General features: G+C 36.6%; 2 protein-coding genes across 2 annotated transcripts; one reads left to right on the top strand and one right to left on the bottom strand.

Annotated features, from left to right (window-relative positions):
* Nucleotides 1-6,999: 6,999 nt before the first annotated feature.
* On the bottom strand, nucleotides 7,000-14,034 carry LOC103402738 (phosphoenolpyruvate carboxylase 4-like). Its single transcript, XM_008341496.4, has 20 exons — nucleotides 13,602-14,034; nucleotides 13,193-13,356; nucleotides 12,819-12,942; nucleotides 12,508-12,585; nucleotides 12,364-12,432; nucleotides 12,213-12,291; nucleotides 12,031-12,107; nucleotides 11,819-11,914; nucleotides 11,448-11,589; nucleotides 10,848-10,970; nucleotides 10,513-10,565; nucleotides 10,133-10,375; nucleotides 9,832-9,957; nucleotides 9,612-9,713; nucleotides 9,391-9,537; nucleotides 9,085-9,183; nucleotides 8,827-8,915; nucleotides 8,623-8,749; nucleotides 8,333-8,539; nucleotides 7,000-8,037 (listed from the first exon to the last, which is right to left on the bottom strand). The coding sequence occupies exons 1-20, from the start codon at nucleotides 13,755-13,757 to the stop codon at nucleotides 7,213-7,215; spliced, it is 3,126 nt and encodes a 1,041-aa protein (XP_008339718.1). The 5' UTR covers nucleotides 13,758-14,034; the 3' UTR covers nucleotides 7,000-7,212.
* Nucleotides 14,035-18,266: 4,232 nt separating this feature from the next.
* Nucleotides 18,267-19,194, top strand: LOC103402740 (geranyl diphosphate phosphohydrolase-like). The gene is made up of 2 exons (XM_008341498.4): nucleotides 18,267-18,496; nucleotides 18,713-19,194. Exons 1-2 carry the CDS (start codon nucleotides 18,340-18,342, stop codon nucleotides 19,006-19,008), a joined length of 453 nt encoding a protein of 150 aa, XP_008339720.4. The 5' UTR covers nucleotides 18,267-18,339; the 3' UTR covers nucleotides 19,009-19,194.
* The last annotated feature ends 7,658 nt before the right edge of the window (nucleotides 19,195-26,852 follow it).

Raw genomic sequence — 26,852 nt, 5'->3', positions numbered from 1 at the left:
TACTGGCACTTCACCTCAGTGTACTTCCTCTCCCATCCCTGTGGTTCATGAGTTTCAACTAGAAACTTTACAATATGGTTTAAAGCTATGGAGGAGGAAATACAAGCCTTACATTCTCAGCAAACTTGGTTCTTGGTTCCTTTACCATCAAACAGAAATCTTGTAGGGTGCAAGTAGGTCTTTAAGATTAAGAGGCATGCAGATGGAACTATTTCAAGATACAAGGCTCGGCTTGTGGCCAAGGGGTTCAATCAAGAGGCAGGCATAGATTATGGTGAAACATTCAGTACTGTCGTTAAGCCTACTACAGTAAGACTTGTTCTTGCATTAGATACACAGTTTGGTTGGGGTTTAAGACAACTTGATGTAAAAAATGCATTTTTGCATGGAATCTTGCAAGAAGAGGTATACATGGCACAACCTCCTGGTTTTGTGCATTCTGTCTATTCAACATCAGTATGCAAACTTCACAAGTCTTTATATGGTCTCAAACAAGCCCCAAGGGCATGGAATGAGAGATTTACTAATTTTCTGCCTTCTCTGGGGTTTCACACAACTTATGCAGATACTTCATTTTGTCAAACACACTGATTCTGGGGTTGTCATCCTCCTCCTTTATGTGGATGATATAATCATCATAGGGAGTGCAACAATTATCATTCAAGAAGTCATTTCTGCCTTGGCAACAAAATTTGATATCAAGGATTTGGGCTCACTTCACTATTTTCTTGGCATTCAAATTACACAAACTGCAGAAGGGTTATTTCTATCTCAGTATAAGTATGTTAATGATCTGTTGACAAAGACAAAAATGCATCAGTCAAAGCCCTATGCTACTCCCTGCCTCATAATCTGCTTCTTAAGGATGATGGAACACCATTTGATAATCCTGTATTGTACAGAAGTATAGTGGGAGCCTTACAATATCTCACTTTCACAAGACCTGACATTGCATTTTCTGTGCATCAAGTTTGTCAGTTCATGCATTGTCCCATGGAGTCACATTACTTGGCTGTAAAAAGGATATTACGATATCTTAAATGGACTCAACATTATGGTATTCAATATGTGAAAGGAGAGTTGGAGTTGAATACATTTAGGGATGCTAACTGGGCAGGGGATCCCAATGACAGACGATACACAATTGGATTTGTTGTTTTCTTAGGGACCAATCCAATCTCGTGGTCATCCAAGAAGCAAAATACAGTATCTCGCTCATCAACGGAAGCTGAGTATAGAGCAATTGCTACAACAGCTACTGAGATCGATTGGATCAAACACATTCTTGCATTTCTGCAGATTGACATATCAACTTCATCGACAATGTTTTGTGATAATTTGTCAGCGATTGCTCTTACCTGCAATCCAGTGATGCATCAGAGAACCAAACACATCGAGATCGACGTGCATTTTGTTCGAGAAATGGTTGCTAAACAATTACTTCACATGCAGTTTGTATCCTCTACTGAGCAATTTGCTAATATCCTGACAAAGGGGCTGTCTGCACCATTGTTCCGTGCTCATTGTTGCAATCTCAGGCTTCGTGATCCTCCTCCTGAGCTTGAGGGAGGATGTTAACAGTATATAATGAATGGTCAAATAGTGTGCCATGTGTCAATGGATTAGTAGGTCTGTTATAAGGAGGATAAGGTAGTTATAAGGTGTCTTAGTGAACAAGCCATATAAGAGAATATATAACAAATGTAATAGTTGTAATTCGATATATAGAAAATATTACAACAATTCATTTCTCTCTCTCTCTTTTACAATTCTCTTCCTTATCTCTCTAAAATCTTCATCATCATTTCTGCAACATAATCTGTTGCTTTACAATATTAACCTAGTAGTGGAAAAGGGGTTGATCATTTAGTACTACTAGTCCCTAACGTTCAATGCTGCAGCTTTGAGCAATAATACTGGTGCTCCTGGATTTTTTTGTCTATATCGTTGAAAAAGACTGAAACCCTAGCTAGAACTCTTTGGACTAGCAAGGGCATCCGAGCAAGCTCTGCACTGCATTGGATTGCATTATTGAGTGGGAGACATAAGGCAGATGAGCCTTCAGGATTGTACTAAACTAGTCGGTGCATTGATGTAGAACAAATAACTTAAAAGACTGAAGAACGATTGAAAATGCATAAGTCAATTGTAAGATCCAAAGCATTGCATATTTAAGTTTGGGTGTTCGATTTGGACCCATTGACCCGCCGTAGAAAAGAACCTCGCTAACAAGGCTAGGCGATTTACTTTGATATATGAGCATTTTGGCCGAATTCTGTTGTCTACTATCTGAAATGGGATTTTAAGATATTTTCGATATCTCTTTATTTCTTTAATTCGTCCTATTTGTACTTGAACAAAGTCTAGCGCTAAGATGCACTATATATAAGCGACATTTACGGTGCTAGGGTTGTGACCTCTTGATATTATTCCATCAACAAATTTGATATTTTCTCAATTTTTACGGATTGTAATTTACTATTAAATTCCAACTTAGGATATTTAGTTCGCTTTCCTACTATTGGTGCATCATACTTCTAGATCATGATAACGTTGGATCCTGTATGACCAATTAAATATAGGCATGGACCTAAACACTACTATAACAAACACTTTGCGCGACGAAATAAGATTTGTTGCACAAAGTATGATTTCGTTGCTCAAAACCTTGCGAAACGAAATTTTTTTCGTGCATGATTGGTTGTACAAAGCTTGTTACGATAGGGTTTGCGCAACGAAAATAAATATTCGTCGTGCAAAGTTTTCGGTTTTTTTTTATTTAATTCAATTAACTTAATATTTTGCGCAACGAAATTAATTGTTTTCGAGATGAAATATTTTGTTGCGCAAGGTATTTTATTTTTGGTTTATTATTTCTCTTATTTTAATTTAATTATAGTAATTGTTTGCGCGACGAAATATTTGGTAGCGCAAGATTTTTCAAATTTTTTCTTTTTTAATTTAATTTAGGGTTAATTTCAGTTTACTACCCTCAAGTTTTGTGGTTTTCAACATTTAGTACATGAAGTTTTTTTGTCCCAGAGTCATACCTAAAGTGTTAATTTTGGAACAATCTCATACATCCGTTCGTCTGGCTGTTAAGTCTCCCGTTAGCTGATGATGTGGCGCCTACGTGGACAATGATTGGGCGCCAATTGCCAATAAGGGTCCCACGTGGATATTAAAATAAATTAAACATTAAACATTAAAAAATTACAAAAGAAAAAGGTTGTCTTCTTCCTCAACCCGCCCTCATCCGACCCTCCCTCCCTTCTCTCCTCTGCACCCACCCAAGCCATCGCCGCCCCATCCCCAGTCGACCAGGCCTACCTCCTCCGGGTATGCACTATTCTCTACCAGCAACAGAACTCGCCCGAGTCACGTCTTCACTCGAACCTCAACTCCTCCACCTTCTAACTCACCCACGAGTTCTTCCTCCAGATCTGAAACTCCTTCCCCTTTCATGGTGGCCCGTCTACCTCTTCTTTTGCTACACTCATTCACACCACCCCGATTTCACCCACATCGATGTCTTCTTCAACACAATGGTCGGCGTAATCAGCAAGTCCAAGAACATCCAGCTCTTCTAGGATACCCTCCATGAGATGGGACGTTGTCGTTTGGTGAATCGTAAGAGTTTTCTGATTACTCTTAGGACGCTGGCCAAGGCCAGGGCGTTGAACAAGTGTATCGATTTCTTTCATGCCATGAATGGGTTTGGATTTGGGTACGATTTGAGGAATTTGAATGTGGTGGTTGAGGATTTATGTGGGTTGAAGCTCGTCATAGAGGTGAGATTTCTGGTTTTGAAGTTGAAGGAATTGATTTGTGCCAATGGATGTGTAGAGGAGAGAAAGGAGGGAGAAGGAAGGGAGAGGGATCATGGGTTTGAGGAAGAAACATTTTCTTCTTTTTTTGTAATTTTTTAATGTTTAATTTAAAAAAAATTAATATCCATGTGGGACCTTTAATGACACGTGGTGTCCAGTCATTGTTTATGTAGGTGCCACGTCATTCAGTTAATGGGAGACTTAACAGCCAGACTAACAGATGTATGAGACTGTTCCAAAATTAACACTTTAGGTATGACTCTGGGACGAAAAAAACTTCATTTACTAAATGTTGAAAACCACGAAACTTGAGGGTAGTAAACTGAGATTTACCCCTAAATTTAATTGTATCTTTATTTTTTAATTACTTTAATTTAAATTGACATATTCAAAATAAAATTACATATGAAAAATAGTGATCACATTATCCATAATATAAATTATATTAAAAATGTACACATAAATTAACAAAGTACAATAATAAAATCCTAATACAAGTCTAATGTGGAGGTAGTGGCGGGGGATATGGTCCGATAACATCTTAATCCTCAATTTTCGCTATCAAAGTCTCAACGATTCCCTACAAACAAAATAAATATGTTCAAATAACCAAAAAAACAACATAAAATAATACCAAAAAATCGGCATAATCTCCCCTAAAATTGGCATACCCCAAATCCTACCCCAAACTCCACCCCACACCAAACCCAATTAATTAACTCCAAAAACACATATTAATGAAAACAAAATTAAAATTTGGGGAGAAAATACCTTTTGGCAAGATTGAGAGTGAGTGAGAGTGAGAGAGTTATAGGAGATAGTGAGAGAGAGAGATGAGAGAGTGAGTGAGTGTGAGAGAGAGAAGAGAGAGAGAGAAGAGAGATTAAGTAAGAGGAGTGAGTGTGAGAGGGAGGGTCGGATTTGGGGAGAGGGAAAGAGAGGAGAGGTAAGAAAATAGAGAAGGACATTGCAAAAATTGTGGATGAGTTATTTTGGTTTTAAGAACCGTATCACTTTGCGCGACGAAATATTGGTCGCGCAAAGTCTTAAATAAAATTTCCCGCGTCCCATTTTGGTGCCCGTCCAAATTTTTAGACTTTTTTGCGCGACGAATCCTTCATCGCGCAAAGTCTTAAAATATATATATATTTTTTTTAAATTCTCGAGTCCCATTTTTGGCGTCCGCCCAAATTTAATGATTTTGCGCAACAAAATATATGTTTGTCGTGCAAAATTTTAAAAAATAATTTTTATAAATCATAAAAAAGAAAATAATTTTATTGTACATTTTAAAATATAAATAAATTAAAATAAATAAGGTTTAGGCGACCCAATGTTGATTCGTCGTGTAAATAATTTAGTTTAACAATGTAAAATATAAAATTAAATAAAAAACAAGTAAATAGGGTTTAGGCGACGAAATATTGATATTTGTCACGCAATGTTTTTAAAAAATAATAAAACTTATGAAAATAAATATATTTTAAATTTTATAATATAAAATTAAATAAAAAAAGAAAATAAATTGGTTTAGGTGACGAAATATTTGGAATTCGTCACGCAAAGGTTTCTAAAAAATAATTTTTTGTTTTTATAAATACTTTACACGACGAAGTTTAAAATTTCGTCGCGCAAAGTATCTTTGAGCGATGATGTTTATTTCATTGCGCGACGAAGATCAAAATTTCATCGCGCAAAGTGACTACGAGACAATGTGTGTTTGCAAGGGGTTTTTCTTTACTAATGAAAGCTGTTTGGTCACCGAAAGTACTGAAATATTGCGAACACTTCACTTTTATCTTTTCAGATGCTAGCTGAGAATTTCCCAACCAGTAAGCTTAATTTGACGCTACATTCTCATAAGTCGCTTTAGTGATTATGTTCCACATTGGACATGGCTAGCAGCTGGTTTGCGTTGAGTAGCTTCCCAAATGAAGAAATTGTTCTCATCAAAAGAACATGTTCCTCAAATTTCCACACGATGCAAGATTGCTACTAGCAGCACCAAAGAAACTGGAACCCTAGCTTGCTAGCTTTAATTGAAATATTTTAGTTTGGCCGGTTCACACGGCACCAGGTGTATGTGTGATGGACATCTTCAATCATGCAGTTGCCCCTAAAATTATTGAATCTTATTGTATGGCGTGGTGAAATTTATAATGGAAGTCAGAATCCAAGAAAGAAATGAAATGACTTCCCACTCAAACAAAAATGCACAATACAAGACAGCCTGGTGCAATGCTGCATAATTGTGGCACTACTAGGGCTTTGAGATCAGTAGTTTAGATTCAAAATTGGGTGTACAGCACTACGATACCGACATCGACATCCAAAAAGAATGAATTTGTGGTTGCTCCAGGAAGCTTCAACTAGATTTTGTTTTTGGAGGTGTTGACTGAACTCGATCACTTCCACAGCTGCAGCAGGTATGGGTGTCTTCTTTACACATTGAGCATCTTGTAAATTAAAAAGAAAAGTTTGTGAAGACGACAAGAGCTTGTGGATTTTGGAAATCAGGTTCTATTTTTAGTGGACAGTACACAAAATCTACTTTCCAGAGAAGGTTGAAACTCAAGCAAACGTCTCTCTGGCAGGCTGCTTTCTATGTGTTTGTACTGGCCCTTTTGTTTTAGTTATTAAAATCTGATCAGCAGTAACCACAATAACCACATAAAGACAACATTGCTCCAATGGCTTCCATTAGGAAATTCACTAGGATTTAGCAAAGATTTTGCCCAAGTGGCATTAGATGGGGTGGGGTGAGAATGGTAAATCTTTTTCTTTTTTATGACACGTCAACATTCTAGTTACTGGAAGGAAAAGTCGAACTTGGATACAAGGGGACAATCACACTGATCTGATCAACTGATCTAACCACATATGCGAGAATGGTAATCTTAATCACACGATCCTAATCAACTGGCCTAAAAACATAATCATATTTTTGTTTTCTTTCCTTTTTGTTTTCTCTTGAAATGGCCAAATGTTAATAGGGCTTTGGTTCCTATGGCTTCAGTCTCGGACTGGAGTTTGGGGCCTCTAGTTCTCAAAGAGAACTTTCTTTCAGATTTGTTTTTCATGTTTTGCCGTCGGCAATGAGATGATACAAATATGACGGTACGTAGCTACCGTGAGGAACTGAAAAGAAAATATTGTAGGCGTATCCAGGTGCAAATTAAAAGCAATTCAACATTTCACCGTTGTGGTAGTACTATGTGTGTAATACGCCCATGAAACCGACTGATCGATGCATACACCGTTTCCCAGACTTAGCCTCCGAATTACAGCAACCCTTATAAGAAGCAAAACTGAAAAAAAAATTTAAAGCAAATGTGGAAATCCTCGGTAAAATAGTTACATCCAAGAGATTGGATGATTTCACTCAGCCTGTGTTTCTCATCCCTGCGGCGATCCCATTTATTGTTATGAGCAATGCATCTCGGAGTTTATTGTTATCGTCATCGCGTCTCAGTCTCTTGAGTACCTCAACCTGTAACATGTTCATAGGATTGAGAAAGGGGAGCCTGCTTTCAATAAGCTTCCTCAAGCTCCGATTATTCTCAGATAGTTTCTCGTGCCCGCTAACCACCAGTACATACTTCTCTGTAGTCAAGAGCTCCTTTCGCAGCTCAGAGCCAAGATGTCGCCTGCTTTCTGAGACAAGGACTTCGTCGTACTGTTTGGCTATATGAGTGTCTGCCTTCCCCAAAACCATCTCTATAAGGTCAATGGTACACTGAAAGAAGGGCCATTCTTTGTACATAGCCTTTAAGTCGTCGGTGTGTCCCTTCTCGCAAACCCCCCTTAAGCCTGCTCCAACTCCGAGCCATGACGGAAGAACAAATCTGGTCTGGGTCCATGCAAACACCCATGGAATTGCACGAAGATGTCCAATTCCTGTGGAGGTCTTTCTTCTTGTGGGGCGGCTTCCAATGTTGAGGAAGCCAAGCTCAGCCTGGGGTGTAGCCTCATGGAAGTAGTCAAGGAATTCTGGATTTTCGTAGACGACGCTCCGGTAGTTCTGACAACTGATTTTTGAGATCTCCTCCATGAGGTTACGCCACTTTTCTTCGCGAGGTGAGAGTGGAGGTTTTATAGTTGCAAGCAGCACAGCTGTCGTGTATATTTCTAGCTGCCTGACAGCAGTTTGTGGCAGCCCAAATTTTGCCTGAACCATCTCTCCTTGCTCAGTTGATCGTAGGGTACCCTAACGATTATGTAAACCATCAGGCATAAGGTTATACAAATTATGGAACCCCAGAAAAAATGTACACCACAGAATCCAACATAGACAGACATGGTTAAGAACACGAAGATATCAAGTTATCGATGTTGTCTAAGTTCCAAACATAAGTAAAAGTGTGAACTGAAGTAACTTTACAGATTGGAGTACGCCTTTGTTTAAAGCAGATCACAATCGAACATTTATCCTTTCAAACATTTCAAAGCTAGAATGTAATCAAGATACAGCAGACTAATGAATGAAAAACAAGAACAATTACCATTACAGAGCCCGGAGGTTGAGATTGAATGGCAAGATATGTAGGGCCACCTCCACGGCCAATACTTCCCCCTCGCCCGTGGAACAGGGTAACCTTAATACCAAATTCATTGCATGCGGCCACAACATCCTCTTGAGCTTTGTAAAGTTCCCATGCTGCAGTGAAACGCCCAGCATCTTTACCAGAATCCGAATATCCAACCATCACCTGCTCAATATAACTTCGTAAGCTCCACGAGATTCATGGGGCCATACCAAAGTTTATTCAAAACTGCTTCTTTATATAATTACCTCTTGAAGGCCATTGTGGTTCTTGATTATGTGCTCCCTGTACCAATCAATGGATAATAATTTTCTGATCGCTGAGCCAGCTTCTCTCAAGTCGCTAACAGTTTCAAACAAAGGAACCACCCGCAGCCTATACCAAAACGTATGAAATCCAGTTGTGATATTCATTCTATCTAGCAGTATCAACGTAGAGATGTGCAAACTTACGTTCCACCGGGACATGGCCTTCCTAGCCCCCCACTAACAGCAAGTCGTGCATCTTTCTGCAAAAGCTCGACCGCGAGGACATCACTTGCCTGCCAATTATGAATTGCATGGCAACCGTTGTCAATTCTATCACTCAAACATATTTATGGAAATTACACCACCCTTGGAAAAAAACTCTCTTAATTTTAATGTGCACAAGTTCTGCCTTATAGTGCACAACTTCAATTATGAATCTGTTATGGAAGTGGTATGACATACGTTTGACGCCATAGAGATCACATAGGCTCCAAGTGAATCACTCCCCAGCTCCGCAGCAACGCGGAAGGTATCAAGTACTTCCTTAACATCAGGACCAACCTGAAAAGATTTTCACGAGAGAAGACAAGTCTCACAGTGAAGCACGAGTTCAGCAAATTGACAGGTAAAGAGTAAATTAGAGCCTTGATGGTGCTAACACGAAGGTTCAGGTTCAAGGCCTGCATGCCCATTGTTTCGAAGAATACACTCTCAACATTCTAACCCTTGGAATGAAATTTGGATTGAAGTAATTAGGTTAGCTATTACCTCCATGCTTTTTGGGACAAGTGGTCTTTTCCCTTTGAGCTCTTTAGTAAGAAATTCGAGTTTCTTTTCTTCGTCCCACTCACTGTACGTACCCATATCCAAATATTTGGTAACAGCATCAAGCGTTTCAGCATGTCTACCAGATTCCTGCCTCATTTAAATCTTCAGTTAAAATATGTTACCAAAGCAAGATACAAATTATATGCCAAAACAAAACACACCTGACGCAAATCGAGCTTCATTAGTACCATCCCAAATGTAGCAACTCTTCGGATCAGATCAGTAAGCCGACCGTCAGCTAGCACCCCAGATCCACATGATTGCTGCCAAAAATGATGGTTGTCGATATTGGATAGAAGTTTCTACAAATGCAGATGTTCTGCAATCGTGTGTGTGCACGCAGGTGCATGTAAGAGTAGAGCGTAAAGAAAGAGAATTTACCAAAGACTCGTAGCATAGGAGCAGCGGTTCTAAAAGTTGATCTGAAGTGTCATAGCAATCCCATGGGTCATACTCACAAGGAAGATCTTCAAGAAGAAGCTCCAAACGTCTTTGTGCCTTCATAAGCTGAACCCACGGAACACATACAAGCATTAGTAATGGCCAGAACATATGATGGCCCAATAGTCCATCCGTTTTAATAAAGCCTAAACCAACGGCAGAAGAACATAAATAGGAACTTCTCTGTGCAGCCAACAACTACATACTTGACATAATTGAAAAATGAGTTGATAAACAATACCTTGTCCTTTACATTACCAAGAACCACTCTATAAGGAGCAATTCCAGATCTCTGAGGAGGCCTTGGCTCTAAAAGCTTTTGGAAACTAGACCTTCCAATCTGGGACTCTGCAAACATTTTCCTTTGATTAAGCAGTCGACTTGAATTAGAAGAGGGAGACCCTGAAGATCCATTTGGTATCGTATGCCCATTGAGAAAGGGACTCTGGGAGGAAGGACTTGACTTTGGAGAGTCCTGACCATCCTGTCATAAGAGAGAGATAAAACAAAGAGACTATTTATAGGTAACTACAAGCTCTGATGGAATTTGTAGATGCCAAACCAATTAAGAATCAAAACCGATGCTAGACTCAAATGCCAGCATCATAGAACTTGCTTCACCTGATGTTTCGGCAGGTAATCAGCCCTCATAATTTGAATTCGGGGATTGCATTCTACATAAAGTTGTACATCCAAAAGAATTCAGAAACCATGAATAAAATCAGTCATCAAATACATTACGGAAGGTTAGATGAATGAAGAGAAAGGAAAGAATCACTAGTATGAAGTATAGGTGAGAGGAAAAAGTTAGCTTGTTATATTACAGTGGGATCATTTCATAAGCATTGCAATGATGAAGTATTACTTTGGGAATTGATGTGGGTTCCCACATGCATGATGTATTGTATGATGCAGAACTAAACAATCGCAGTTTTAAGAGGATAATTAGAGGTCACCTGTGCACGAGGGTTGATCAGCTCTGGCTGGAAGTTGTGATGGAAGGGCCGCACCTTGTTGCTTCGACTGATGTCTACCAAGCCACTGATGCCAATTCTCATGTCGATCCTCGGATGAAGTTTCTGGAGAGAAATTTTGATTGCCTTAATAGTTCAAAGTGAATCACAAATATTATGAACATGTATAAAAAAAGATAATGAATCCTCAAGCATTCCAAACGAGATGACCAGTAGGCAGTACACAATTTCAAATTAGAAGGCTTGGGATGAGCAGGTCAGATTACGTATAGGTTATGCAACATACAGAATATTGTAAACAAAAGAGAAAAGACCACAATTCATCAATTTAGTTACTTTCAAATGAGAAACAATGCGGTCTATCACTGACATAGTAGAAACTAAAGTAAGCGTTTATTGGCATTATCATTGTCTAGCAACATTTTCACTTCTGCGTGACTATCTACAGATTTACAATTATCGATCAGAATCTTAAACTAAGTCAATCCCACTGTTACCCCCTCCCCCCTAAATAATTAAATTATTGACGTAATCTGGTAAGCAGTGAATGTATCAATGCAGAAGAACTGCAACATGCCAAACCTTGCTCTAGAATTTCATCTGCCAGCCTGGACAGTCTATCACTGCAACGGTTCATGGATAGCTCAAATTTGAGGTTATCAAGCTCTCGAACGTAGAGATCAATGGCCATCCACCTAGATAAAAGTGAGACATCTTTTGTGACCTGATACAATAAAAAGAGTGAGCAGATCAGTAGTCGTCCTCCTAAACGAAAAATAACAGAACACCACACGACACAAACAATTATCAAAGAATAAATTGGGCTACCTTACCAAATTTTCGTAGGAATAACATATTTGTTGACAGAATAGACTCTTCTTGATTTCAAAGGAACAAATATTAAAGTAGGAGAAAATTTACAAATCAGAAAACATTAGGACCTAGAGTATAACCTTTGCTGTTACATTAGGATTTCCATCTCTGTCACCCCCCATCCAAGACCCAAATTTGATTGGTGTGCAAGTTAATGGAAGTGGTTTTCCAGTATGCTGACAAATAAATCAGAGGAAATCTTAGGAGAGAAACTGTGGAAAGACGGAAGACAGTATATGCATATAAAGAAAATAGTAATAAGTTAATAACAGAACATCAATTGAAGACGAACCTTCTTTAAAGCATTGCTAACTCGCCGAAGATAATGAGGTACAGCTTTCCAAAGGGACTGCTCCACAATGTTCAAACCTGCGGTAATCATGTATAAGATTGTTTTGGTTTGATACACACAAGTTTCCAAAGATCCAAACCATTTGATTAGAATTAGATTCAAATATAATTCAACTATTTTACCTGCCCTAGCTTCATCGACCGGTGTAGGTTTATGGCGCCTAAGCTCATCTGTCTGCCATATCGAGGTAATCTCTCTCACCTTCAAAAGAAATTATAAAACTTAAGCCAAAGGGAAAATTTGAAGAAGACAATAAGGCTGGAAAAACAATACCAGATCTTCAATCAGCATTTCTTTGTCTTCGTTACCAATATCAGGCCTGTCCTTGTAGCCTAAAAGATGCTGCAGGAAAAATTAAATCATTCAAAAGAAATGTTCAGCATGTGTAAGATTAAGCAAGAACTACCAACAACTTACAGCAATTCTTATATGCTTGTATTGTAAGGTACGACGATTAATTTGTGTAGGATGTGCAGTGAGAACAATTTCAACCTCCTGCAGCAAGAAAAATTTGAGACTGAGAATAAAAAGACGGATAACTCTTTAGTTTCTTACCACAAAAACAATTAAAATGCACTCACAACGAAGAAGATTAATACATGACTATGCCTTAATTGAACGAGTTCAACATTTCTCAGTAACCCAATCGAACTATATACGCACCCCATTTCTCAACCCGGCATACAAGCAAGACAAACAAACTAGAAGCAAAAGAACCAAGAAGGAACCTGCTTGCAAACAGTATTATAAAGCTCATCAGGAGAAACACCACCATGCACAAGCTGATTAAAAATATCGTCGCAAGATTTCGACAGAGATGCCTCATTCGAGTCATTTCGTTGCTTGCGAACCCTGCAAAAAGGAACGAACTTCAATACCAATAACCAGAAAGCTAATAAAATTTAGAAATGCAAGAAATCAAAGTAGTTCTCTTTTCTCCATGTCAACAGTCTCCTGTTAGAACCAAATTGAAAGGCCTCATTTTCCCTCTTTCATTTCCAAACAAATACAAGGATACATATACAGAGACATTTCAAAAGCGGGACCTCGAGTGCAAGGGTGAACAAAGCAGCGGAGGATTCCGAGAAGGCGAAGAGATTACCTGTGATGGGTTTCGGCGACGCCCATCAAATTGAGGTAATGGCTAAAAGCACGAGCGAGGATCAGAGCCTCCTCCAAGCTCATCTTTGATATTTCCGATGCCAGCTGCTTCTCCAGCACCTCGGCAACGTCCTCTATCCCCGCATTCCTCATAGTACAAGCACTCTGAAAACACACATACGCACACATTATATGTTAGGGGATTTCAGATTATCTTTACCCTCTGTTTGGATGCTAAGAAAATCCAGGAAATGCAAGGAAAAGTACCGACACACTCTTCTCTCGTCGCCACTTTTTGTTTTCTTTCCTTTCCTCTGTTTTTCCCGGCAACCAAACAAGGTTTAGGAGATTCCGAAATGCAGTGGGAAGGAAGAGGAGAGAGAGAGAGAAAGAGAGAGAGAGTGAATTACCTGAGCGAGGATTCGGGTCCTTTCCACTTTCTCCGTGATTTGGCTTCGGACCTCTCGCTGCAGCACCTCCTGGAGAAGGCTGCCGAGCATTCTGCAGTCGTCTTCAAAGCTCTGGAAGGAGATTTCCTCCGCTATGTCGTCCGTGGTGTCCGTCATTGTTGCAGGGTATGGAGTTCTAGAGAGAGAAGTTGTGGTTGTGTGAGTGTGTGAGTGTTTCTGTATGTGAGAGAGAGAGAGAGAGAGAGAGAGAGAGAGAGAGAGAGTGGAAGCGGAAAGGCAGAGGAGGAGGAGGAGGAGGAGGAGGAGAAGAAGAGGAAGATGGTAATGGTGGAAGTAGTAGTGGTGGCAGGAAAGCAGAGAGAGGAAGGGAGAGAGACTCCGCGTACGGATACTCGGGATGATTTTCGGACCCACTTTTACCGAATGGAATGCCAAGGATTGCTCCCAAGTGGCACTCTCCCCGTTCCTGAAGGGCAGCTCTGTGACTCTGACCACCTGATTCGGGCGAATGTTTTTTTACTTTATTCCAACCATGTATTTACACCATAATTATTTACGAAAATCAAACTTAAACTTTTATTAAAAGAATGCTTAAAACCTTTCAAGTTCAATAAATAAAGTGCCTATCACAATCTTACTTGTTATTAAGAATATAATGCAAAATGAATCATATCAAAGTTAATAAAACAATGACATACCATGTATTAAACAAAATTTGCAAGTGTGTAACAATATCATTTACCATCGATTGACATCACGTAAACTCTCACTTATTAGTTTAGTTAATTAATCACAATCTATTATAATTCTTGATCTGTCAGCTGTGTAAAAATACATACTGAGTTGAAAATGAATAATCAAACCGCTAATGCAACTCAACACTTGCAAAGTTGGAAGGGTTTTTATTTTCATTTTATTATACATTTTGCTCGAATATTATTGTGAGTGAAAAAAATTGATTAAAATAAGAGGTGAAGGGGGTAGTCCTCGTGGGACTTGGATTGTCTGCCCTCCCATTTCGGTGCCCTCCTCGTGCCCTCCTGTTTGTGTGGTCACAGTTAAGCCATATCAACATTTTATATTATTATTTCTTTTTATTTTATTATTTTTATAAAAAAACAATATAAAATGTTGACGTGACTTAACCGTGACCACACAAAATAGAAAGGCACGAGAAGGACACCGAAATGGGAGGGCAGACAATCCAGGTCCGTCCTCGTGACGTATCGGTTAGAAACACTTGCTCAATTATTATGTTTCAACAGCCAAAATAACAACGTGATCATCTTATTAGATATTTACTTGTGGGATGCGGACACTTGGCAAAATCTTTGTCGATCGAAAGCGACTGTTTCTGACAACTATTTGGACGGGCGTTGTTTTTTCTTCTTTTGGGTTTAAATGGGGCTGCAGGCCCAACAAGCAAAAAATTACTTGATTAGGAATGGCCCTTTAGCAGTTGGTTTCTTCAACCACCAGGCAGACAGGAGGAAAGGGAGTTTTAACCAAGTTTACATACTCCCCGTTACTCCTAAACAAAATATTAATTGATTAGAAATGAAATAAATCAGAGAAGATGGTTTCACGTATCCCTTCCATCTGCAAAACCCAGTCGTGTTCATCGTGTATCTCAGTAGAATTCAACTTGAATGAAACAGAGCAAAGACAACTCAACAAATCCAAGTACATAAAACCCTAATAAGTTTAATTTCATCCGATCTTTTTTTTTTTTTTTTCAAAATCTATCCAATTCAATTCCACAAATTCAACGATTTCAAATCCAATCCCAATCCACAAGATTGAGAATGGATGGCTCTAAAAATAGGATGTGAGTTTTGAAAATTGCTTCAACAATTCAAGAATTCAAATTTTTCCGACGAATATGATGAAAAGTCCTAGTCAACTCTTATTTTTAATAGGCCAAAAAAAAAAGAGATAGTAAACAATCCCTTTTCTTTTTTAATTTGTTATTGTGCTTGATTCTGTTTAGGTACAACATGGCTTATTTTAGCTAGTAAGCTTAACTATCGTTAAGTTAATCTAATAACTCATATAAAAGAGGCTTCACATACTCTCAAAACGAGAATCTTAAGTGAGCATCACTGATGGTCTTATACATCAATGGTTCAATAGACATTTAATGCTGCCTAACGCCTTAAGTCTTCGTGCATGTTTTCCCAAAAACAAAAGAACAAAACCAAAGAAAGTCTCCATGTATCTTGGAGTTGGGCAGCCCCCATAACCAAAACACTGGACCAGCGCCTATGGGGGTCTATTCTGGAGGCACTAATTAAGTAGAAGACCGCTAACATTTTCAAATTTCCAAACCATGGTGTTATTATTTAATGAGTTGAGCTCGAAATCTCATCATACAATTTAGAGGAGATCTTAATTAATACTTAGATGGAAACCGATAACGGAACTACAGTCAGACTAAGGTGGGCTATAGCGTAGAGAAAGAGTTTGGAAAATTTGAAGTTAATACCTATTTCTAGACCTCCTAACTAAGCATTCTGCATGAATTAGCCCAACCTACTAATTCCTAATTCTGTCCTCTGTGGAAACTAGCTACTTCCATCTGAGCTAGAAAAAACAGATGTAAGTGCAAAGTTTAACGTTACAAACATGTCAATGTTCTATGTTAATTATTGAAAAATGCAACCCTCTACCACGGTAGTGGAGAGATGTGTTGCTCTTGCATCACAGCCTGGATTCAAACTCAGGTGGCCTAATCTAACATTTAATCTAACCAATCTATCGTTTCACAAAAAATAAATAAATAAATAAATAAATATTGAAAAATGATTTTTGAACACCTTTTTCTTCTTTTTGCACACTGTTCATTGTCGATTCTACGTAGGATGCATGCCCAGGCTAATAAGATTAGCTATTATTGTGGCAGTAACACTGGTTTGGCCACATTTTATCCAACTCCAACTTTCTCGACGCCTTTAAGATATTCAAATCTTTGGGAAGTTCTGAAAATTTCATAAAGTTGCTCGTCTCATAAATTCACACCCATGTACTTCCAAACATGTCTCTGTATTTTTCAAGTTTGGGAGGGGGTTGGGTTTGCTTACCAATCTCAAACATTCCCCAGTCTCCTGACATGTTAGCAAAACCGGCAATTAATCAGGAATAGTATATCGACTATAAGCCAATTCTTAATTATATATAACTTAAAAATTTTCTCTATAAAAATTTATTTGAACCATAAACTGTTTAGTCATGTATATGTATCAGATAAATGGATGATACTAACATCATCGTCAATTTGCTCAATACATCTGAATGAGAATTATTAAGATACACGGGTACTATTACGGATTGTACTGTTAAAATACGTTGGTTGCTAGGGATAAACAAGGTGATGCACCTCATGGAGTAAATGTAAGTATTTTCCTAAATTTAATGAGAATTATTTGGAAATTACACGGTTTTAGTTATGAAATTTGTCTTTTTTTTTCTTTTGTCTTTTTATCATCAACGAATTGAATTTGTCTATATTATTATTATTGAGAATTCTAAGAAAACGAGTTGATTGGAATTGTATTTCCTTGTATATTCATTCAACTAGGTTTACATTCTTATATACACACATCAGTCAACACATTCCTATTCTATTGCCTATAATCAAGGCTGGACAAAGACTAAATAAGGAAGTAAATAACTACATATCAATTTACAATATATGGTAGATCAATCAGAGATCTGGATATCATCTTTATAAGTAAGCTTAGTTACTTCTCATATTGCAAATTGGTTTTACGGTGGAACTTCAAATTCCTCAATTATAACAGCCCAACACTGATTTGGAGCAGACTCTCTAACATGAGATCTGGATATCATCTTTATTCACGTATACATAGATTAATTAGTTCCTTTTTTTGTTAAGAGAATTAAATCCGGCCTGGAGTAATTAGGTCATGGACGGAAAGGATATTTATCCAGCCTGCACCGCCTTCTCCAAAGGCCAAAAGAGTGGTTTAGGGAGATTGTCCCACTCATACCAATCCCAACCATCGCACATGTTTGGCTCCATATTCTGGGGCTCTTGATCTTCATCTGCCAACACTGCTCTGGTCACAATGATCATCTAACTACTAACGTGTATAAATTATAAAAAAAATTAACTAGAGGAAGGGTTCAAGAAGGTTTAATACAATTTAATAGAAACACATGACATATGGATGTGGTTTAACAAAAGTTTATTGAGCAACAGTTTAGACTTTTTCCTGAGTTCATACTATGCAAGCCAATCATGCAACAACAATAATGCCATTGCAGATAATATTCAGTTGTGCTGATATTGATAACACAAGGACTACAATAATATCTTAGTCTTTTAGAGGTAGAGGAGGAGGTGAAGGTGCCTAGTATGCAATTTAATCTATAACACGATGCCTCCATATCACCATTTAATTTGTTTTTTTTTTAATATATTATTACTAATTTAGCATGTTTGATATATAAGTTATCATTATTTGTTCATTCATCGATATTCTGTCGGATCTCGTTTTCTACCCAGATATCAACTCAGATATCATAATATTACATACGACCATGTGGAACAAGTGTTAAAAAAAATAAGTACTGAAATGGCATATGGATATCGTTTTGGACCAAGTTTTCCTCATTGGGGTAGTTTGACTGACTCATTTAGCAATGAGCAGTCCACTATAAGTAAGAGGTGAGGCAGGCAGGCTACGACATTCAGTGCAAACTAAGACACAGAAATATGGTTGAGCAAACACTAAACATGCCAAACGGGATTGCGGCCCCGAGAGTTGTGGTGGTAGTGTGCCTGTTGAAAGGGAAGAAGGTGCTGTTAGGACGCCGTCGTTCCTCCATTGGCGACTCCAAGTTTTCCCTTCCTAGCGGCCACCTTGAGTTTGGTAAATCATTTTTTCATTTGAATACCTGCACAACACCACAACAGTATTGTGTCACAGTTTGCATCCGCCACTTGCACAACACGATATAGTATTAGAAATGACTATTTGTTGTATATTGTAGTTTATTCTGTCAATTGTTTGATGTGAAATTCGTTTATCTTCAACATCTACTGCTTTGATGTGGGATATTCAATTTTGGTTTATGGTTTTGTGTAGGTGAGAGCTTTGAGGAGTGTGCAGCAAGAGAACTGAAGGAAGAAACTGATTTGGACATCAAGAATATAGAGCTGCTGACTGTCACAAACCATGTGTTCCTCGAGGAAGCGAAGCCGTGCCAGTACGTGGCGATTGTGACCAGAGCAGTGTTGGCAGATGAAGATCAAGAGCCCCAGAATATGGAGCCCAACATGTGCGATGGTTGGGATTGGTACGAGTGGGACAATCTCCCTAAACCACTCTTTTGGCCTTTGGAGAAGGCGGTGCAGGCTGGATTTAATCCCTTCCGTCCATGATCTAATTCCTCCAGGCCGTTTTAATTATGTTAAAGAGAAAAGAACTAATAATCAATGTATACGTGAATAAAGATGCTATCCACATCTCATGTTAGAGAGGCTGCTACGAATTAGTATTGGGATTATATAATTGAAAGAAGTTGGGTTTTACTGTAAAATCAATTAGTAATTAATATGGGTGTAGCCTAACTTACTTACAAGCTCACGTAAGGTTCGTTAGACAATTTGTATTGTTGATATTGGTTTCTTGATTAAAAGGTAATTAATAATTCTCGAAAGCATGTTTTTACTTAAAGAGAATTGGAATTGATTATGGAGCTTTGGAAAAATTCATTGATAATCAAGAAAAATTGGGATAAATTTCATAATTAGAATAGTGTATTTTCCAAATAATCCTCATCAACTTTAGGAAATACTGTCATTTACTCCATGAGGTGCATCACCTGGTTTATCCCTCCAACGAAAAATTCGTCATGGAAGCTGTGTATCTTATTAATTCTCATTTAGATGTATTGAGCAGATTGATGATGTTGGTATCAAGTAATTCATGATGAGCTGTCCATTCATTTGGTACATATAACTGATCAAGCTATTTAGGGTTCAAATGAATTTTTGTAATTATTTTTAAAATGATAATGAAGAAAATTAATTGGCTTACCGTTGATACAAAATTCCTGATTATTGGCGGTTTTACTGATCATGTCAGGAGACTAAGGGATGTTTGAGTTTGGTAAGCAAACCCAACCCCCTCCCCAGCTTGAAAAATACACACACGTTTGGAAGTACAAGGGTGTGATATGTCATTGCCATGTAAGCCTGACGTTATGAGATGAGCAACAAGCAAATAATATTGAAATTTTCAGAACTCTCCAAAGATTTGAATATCGTAAAGGCTTCGATAAAGTTGGATTTGGATAAAATGTGGCCAAGCCAAAGCTAATGCCACAATAATTTGACTTTATCTGGAACTCATACGATGAAAGCCATCATGCAACAATAATAGCTAATGTTATTAGCCTGGCCATGCATGCATCCTAATTCCTACGTATGTATGTAAAAAAAAATATATATATATATACACCTTATAGTTATCGACAATGAACATAATATGCAAAAAGAAGAAAAAATGTGTTCAGAATTAATTTTTCAATAATTAATATAGAACATTATTACATATTTGTAACGTTAAACTTTGCACTTACATCTCTGTTTTTTCTAGCTCAGATAGTAGCAAGTTTCCAACGAGGGCAGAACTAGGTATTTTTAAAGGGTGGGCTAATATTTTTCCTTTCCTGCAAAGGTAAATGTTTGTTCCCTTCTTTTCTTTTTGAGTAAATTGTAGTAAGGTTCATTAACTTTAACTCAATTGAAGCAATAGTCCATCAACTAAAATTTCATTACCATTGGTCCCTCAACTCATCAAAACGTGTAGCTATGATCACTCAACTAAAAATTCATTACCATTAGTCTCTTAACTTTAATCAAATTGGAGAAATTGTCCATCAACTTTAACCCAATTGTAGCAATGGTCCTTCCAACATAACTCATTTTGACAAAATTTTGACGAAGTTGATGAAAATGACCATAACTATACGTTTTAATGAGTTAAGGGACGCCAATTGTAGTAATGGTCATTCCAACATAACTTATTTTGATAAAATTATGACGAAGTTGACAAAAATAACCATAGCTACACATTTTGATGAGTTGAGGGACCAATTGTAATGAATTTTTAGTTGATGGACTATTGCTCCAATTTCAGAGAATTTTGAGTAGAGGGGTAGGCTAATTCCTGCAAAATGGTTAGGACGTCTAGAACTTAGTATTAACTTCTTAATTTTCCAAACTTCTTCCCTGGCCTATGTACAGTCCGCCTTAGTCTGACTGTAGTTCCGCCCTTGGTTTCGACGTAAGTATTAACTAAGATCTCTTCTCTCAGTCAATCATATCAACCCATTAAATCATATCAACATGATTTCGATATTCAAAAATGTAAGCGGTCTTATACTTCTACCTAAAATGCAATGGAGGATTATCTCAGTCTTAATTAGTGCCTCCAGAATTGACCCCGATAGGCGCTGGTCCAGTCTTTTGGTTATAGGGGCTGCCCAACTCCAACATGCATGGAGATTTTATTATATATATTTATTTTTATTTTTTTATGCATGAAGACTTGAGGCGTTAACCATTAAATGTCTATTGATGTCCAAGTCCACAGCCCTCCAATTAGTATTTTTCATAAATATACGTACGACTTTCTATATTTTGGTTTCATTGACTTAATCGACGTGGAAGATATATTGATAGTTTTACTAAAAAAATTTCTCATATATATAAATGTAAATATTGTATTTTAATCTTATTTTACTCTAAGCTGAACTTAACTAATGTGAAGGCAAGGGAAGAGATAGGTAAAGGGTTACACTCGGCTCTAGCCCAGGAGAGTTTTATACTCTAAATCATTTGGATAATACTAGGGAGATCAAAATTTTAAATGAAACTTGCAAATCAAATGATATGTCACCAATAAGAAATAAGCATATTAATCAACACTTACGTAATAACCCAATCATCAACATCCACATCATTTGATTTACAAATTTTGGTTTAAAAATTCGATATCTCTAGCGCTTTCCAATTCATTTTCACTCATATAACTTTTCAATTTTTTGTCAAATTAATTCAGTTTAGCCACCGCTAGTGTTCACATTGAAAAGCTCAATGCCATTAATAATACAACAAACTCCCTTGATCCATTTGAGTCCAATGATATACTTTTTGGTCTTTACCATCATAAGTTGGTCCAATACTGTTATATTTTTTTCCTTTTTGTACAACAATATTATCTTGTTTGGTCATTGGAGTCTTCTTATGGACGGTTAACTTACGCAGTATAAATAAATAAAAATGTTTGCCCACATTACCGAAAAATTCTGGCTTTGTTTTATGTAAAAGATGTGTTGACAACTCTATTAAAGTTTCTCATATATACACGCAAATATTTTTTTTCAAATAAAAATACTTGCGTGTATATAACTCTATTAAAATTTCTCTCATATATACAAGAAAATATCTCAATCGAATAGATATTATTGTTGTCCTTCTGCTATCAATATCACTATACTCTTGCTCAATATTGTTAGGATTGGCATTATTGTTGCATGATTGGTTTGCACAGTATGAACTCAGGAAAAAAGTCAAAACTCTTGCTCAATAAACTTTCGTTAAACCACATCCTTATGTCATGTGTTTCTATTTAAATTGAATTAAACCTTCTCAAATCCTTCATGTGGAAACTATTCACCCCTTCTAAGTTAAACTATTTAAAATATTAATAATTTATACGCATTATTAGTTAGAATGCTAATATCCAATTCGAAACAAATAAATTGAAAATAGGTGAAGAGGTACAAGAATTTCGTGAAGCACTTATGCAAGCCTTACAGCATGGATCTGCGTACATAATTAACATTGCCATTTTAGCTTAGATACTTTCTCAGTTTCTCTGCAAAGATGAAATCCACTCAAAGAGTTAGTACAAATAATATTTTCCATCAAATGTGTACAAAGACAACAAGTATTATTATTGAGTTTGTACATCACTATGAGAAAAAGCTAGAAGACATGGGTTTGACAGTTGCTGCAAACAAGGTATGCCTCGTCTCAAAGTAATTAGTGAAATTTTATGTCATGCAGCTGAGGCGTACACCAATAAACTATTCAAGTTCTTTGAAATTGAGTATATGAGTTGTTTGATAGTAAGGTTAAGAGAAGTTAGTAATGAAGAATGAGTTACTATCTATGAAGCAACCAAAGAAAGTCATAAAAGAGTGAACACAATTGAGTTTATCTCTCATACCTATGGTTTCCTGCTCATGTAAAATGATTATGAGAATTTTAAATATAAAAGAATGATAAAAGATTATATTTAAGACTTGCCACGTGGCGAGTTTTAAGTGAATTGTAGTGCCACTCAGCGAAATCCAATGACAAGTCAAGCCCCACACAAGTTTTTCTCCAATTCATTACTGATTTTTGCATTACCACATTGTATATAACACTTCTCCACATGTGGATTGACTAAATATGAATGCTAAGCAATATCTAGGGTCACTATTTTCTTTGTTCCTATTTAATCTTAATCACATGGTCTTATTTAATATCATGATATCTGAGTTGATAGCTGGGTAGAAAACGAGGTCCGACAGAAAATCTAAGAAACTATATTTAAGAATGCCAGATTAGTAATAATTTATAAATTAGATTTCACTCAAATAACAAATTAAATGGTGATATGGAGGCATGGTGTTATAAATTAAACTGCATACCACACCGGGCTCCTCGTTTACGTTTAAAAGACTAAGGGTTAGTTTGGAAGTAGTTTTAAAGTGAGTAAAAGCATTTTTGGTGAAAATGTTTTTGAAACCAAATGTAAGCACTTTGATGGTTCTCTAAAGTGCTTTCAAGTATTTTAAAAATACTTCCAAACTCAAAAATTATTTGCCATGACATTATTGTTGTTGCATTATTGACTTGCATGAACTCAGGAAAAAGGTCAAAACTGTTGCTCAATAGACTTTTGTTAAACCACATCCATATGTCATTATGTCATGGTCCAAGCTATGACGACGTGTTTGCATTATCATATACAATATTGATATACATGGAACATGTATCACAACAGGGGCAAACTGAAACACCGCGTGATAGGGTGTCAAATATGTATTAGAAGTTAGTGGTAGATCCTAGACATTAACTTCTAATACATGTATGACACACTATCACGTGGTATTTCAGTTTACTCGTGTTGTAATACATGTTTTATATATCAATATTGTATCTGATATGCAAACTTCTCGTTAAAGCTTGGACCATATCCATAGAAAGGAACAACACATCAGATATATAAATAGGGAAACTTCATCTTGTTTTCGTTACCAATTTTAGTTTTCAGTTTTCTTACAAAATTGTTACATATATATATATTTTTTTTTTTGTAAATTTGACACAAGTAATTGATGATAAAGTTGAACCATCCAGCCCGCAGGAGGAAATTCAAACATATCATCTTCCAAACAGTTTCCGCAAGAATCTCTTGACTCCTTCAAAGATGCCGTTTAACCCTAGCTTTTCTATTGTCTGAATTTTGTAATTTTGGATTGATGTATTTATCACTTGTATTATCAATTTGTTATACAAGAGTTTGTTTTACATCAAAACTCTTCTTTGAATATACGGAAGGAAACTTCACCGATCAATATGATACTCCATTTTCTATCGAGCAACATCATACTCAATCTTCATTTTCTATCTATTGAACTAGTATTGTTGAGAGTATATCCAACATTGAAATTGGAAACCTTGCATAAGTGCTTCATGAAATTCTTGTACCTCTCCACCCACTTTCAATTGATTTGTTTCGAATTGGATACTCACATTCTAACCATTAATGTGTATATTTTATTAAAATTTTAACTAGTACAGGAAGGGTTCGAGAGTTTAATTCAATTTAAATAGAAACAGGATTTAACAAAAGTTCATTGAGCAACAGTTCGACTTTTTGCCTGTGTTCATACTATGCAAGCCACTAATGCAACAACAACAATGCCATTGCGTGCTGATATTGATAACAGAAGAACTACAATAATATCTTAGTCTAGAGGTGGAGGTGAGTATATATGTGGTTTAATTTATAACACTATGCCTCCATATATCACCACTTAATTTGTTATTTGAATGAAATCTAATTTTAATACAAATATGACAGTTTCTATTGTTGATATTGGTTCCTTACCTACTCAAAGATGAATAGGAACTCCTACTTAAAATTTCTCAAAATTGTTCGTTGTCAATTTATAGAACTTCGTGTTTATAATCAGAACCATTCATATTATAAATCACCCTATAAAGATCATATCTGCAAAAAATCAATAAAAACTAAGGTCGTTTAGTCATCAAACTATTTAAAAACAAATTATTGGTATTGATAAAAGCATTACGAATAGTCTATGTATTTGCTACAATTGATTGACTAAACAACCTTAGTTTTAATTTAATTTTTGCAGAGATGATCTTTACAGTATGATTCATAGTATGAACGATTCTAATCATAAGTACAAAGCTCTATGATTAAAACACTAAGAGTTTTGAGTAGGAGTTTCTACTTATCTTTGAGTAGCCAAATATTGTTTTTTTAAGAAAACGAACTGGCTTATAGTTGATATACAATTCTTGATTATTTGGTGGTTACTCTTCATGTCAGCCTGAGGGAGGTTTAAGTTTGGTATGCAAACCCAACCCCTCCCCAACTTGAAAAATACGCACACGTTTGGAAGTACAAGGGTGTGATATGTCATTGCCATGTAATTCTGAAGTCATGAGATGATCAAGTAGCATATATTGACATTTCTAGCACTTTCCAAAGAAATATCGGCTTCGAGAAAGTTGGAGTTGGACAAAATGTGGTCAAACCAAAGTTAATGCCACAATAATTTTGACTTTATCTGGAACTCATACGACGAAAGCCATCATGCAACAATAATAGCTAATGTTATTAGCCTGGGCATGCATCCACAATAATTTTGACTTTATCTGGAACTCATACGACGAAAGCCATCATGCAACAATAATAGCTAATGTTATTAGCCTGGGCATGCATCCAATGGATATATGTATAAGAGTCGACAGCTACAACATCCATTTATAATTATCAACATTATATCAAAAACATGAAGTAGCAAAAAATTTATGAAGAATCTCATTTTTAAAAGAGTCCACACTTCTCAAACTTTTCTCTTGACTTAGGGTCCGTCTGAGTCGATAACTACAACATCCATTTATAATTATCAACATTATAAAATATTGTATCAAAAACATGAAGTAGCAGAGAATTTATGAAGAGTCTCATTTTTAAAAGAGTTCGCACTTCTCAAACTTTTCTCCCGATCTGGGGTCCGTCTTAGTCTGATTGTAGTTCCGTCCTTGATCTCCAGCCTATAAGAGTTTTATACTCTAATTCATTTTATCTCACATAACTTTTAGTTTTTTGACAAATTAATTCAGTTTAGCCGTTGCTAGCTCATCCGTGTTGACATTGAAAAGCTCAAGCCATTAATCACGCAACAAAATTCCTTGATCCATTTGAGTCCAATGTTATATATATATATAATATTTTACCATCATAAGTGGTCCAATACTGTTAATTTTTCCTTTTGTAGAACAATATTGTCTTGTTTGGTCATTCATTGGAGTCTTGTAATGGAAGTTAACTTATGCGGTAAAAACGAATACAAATGTTAGCCCACCGCACTAAAAATTCTTGACTCCGCTCTTGTGTAAAAGATGTGTTGACAGCTTTATTAAAGTTCCTCTCATTTATAAATATATATATTTTTTTTTGTCAAAGTTCCTCTCATATATACACGCAAGTACTTTTTGGGATAAGTACAGTGCAGTAAGATTGAAGTACCTATCTACGTCTTACATCATTTACAACATGGATCTAAGTAAATAACATTGCTATTTTAGTTCACACGTGAGAAATAAGGACATTTTAAAGAATTATTGTTGAGATAGAAATAAATAATACAAATGATAATGGTCAAAAACTCAAAGATAACGGTAACGGTAACGGTCAATTCAAAAGTCATTGTCGAGATAGATAATAATATACAATTGATAATCGCCCGGTGTTTTGAACAAGAAAGTCCATTTTCAAAGTTCAACTTGTTAATTGACCGGAGAGAGTGGTTGAACATGAGCACTCCGTCTATCTATATATAAGGGTTGGCAGTGAGGCTACATCCACCACAAACTATAACACAAACTAAGTTTGAGATCAAAAC

This window comes from Malus domestica, chromosome 16, assembly GCF_042453785.1.
Source record: "Malus domestica chromosome 16, GDT2T_hap1".
NCBI classification, from domain to species: domain Eukaryota; kingdom Viridiplantae; phylum Streptophyta; class Magnoliopsida; order Rosales; family Rosaceae; genus Malus; species Malus domestica.
Note: the sequence above shows the minus strand (reverse complement) of the source record. Positions and strands in the feature narration are given on the sequence as shown.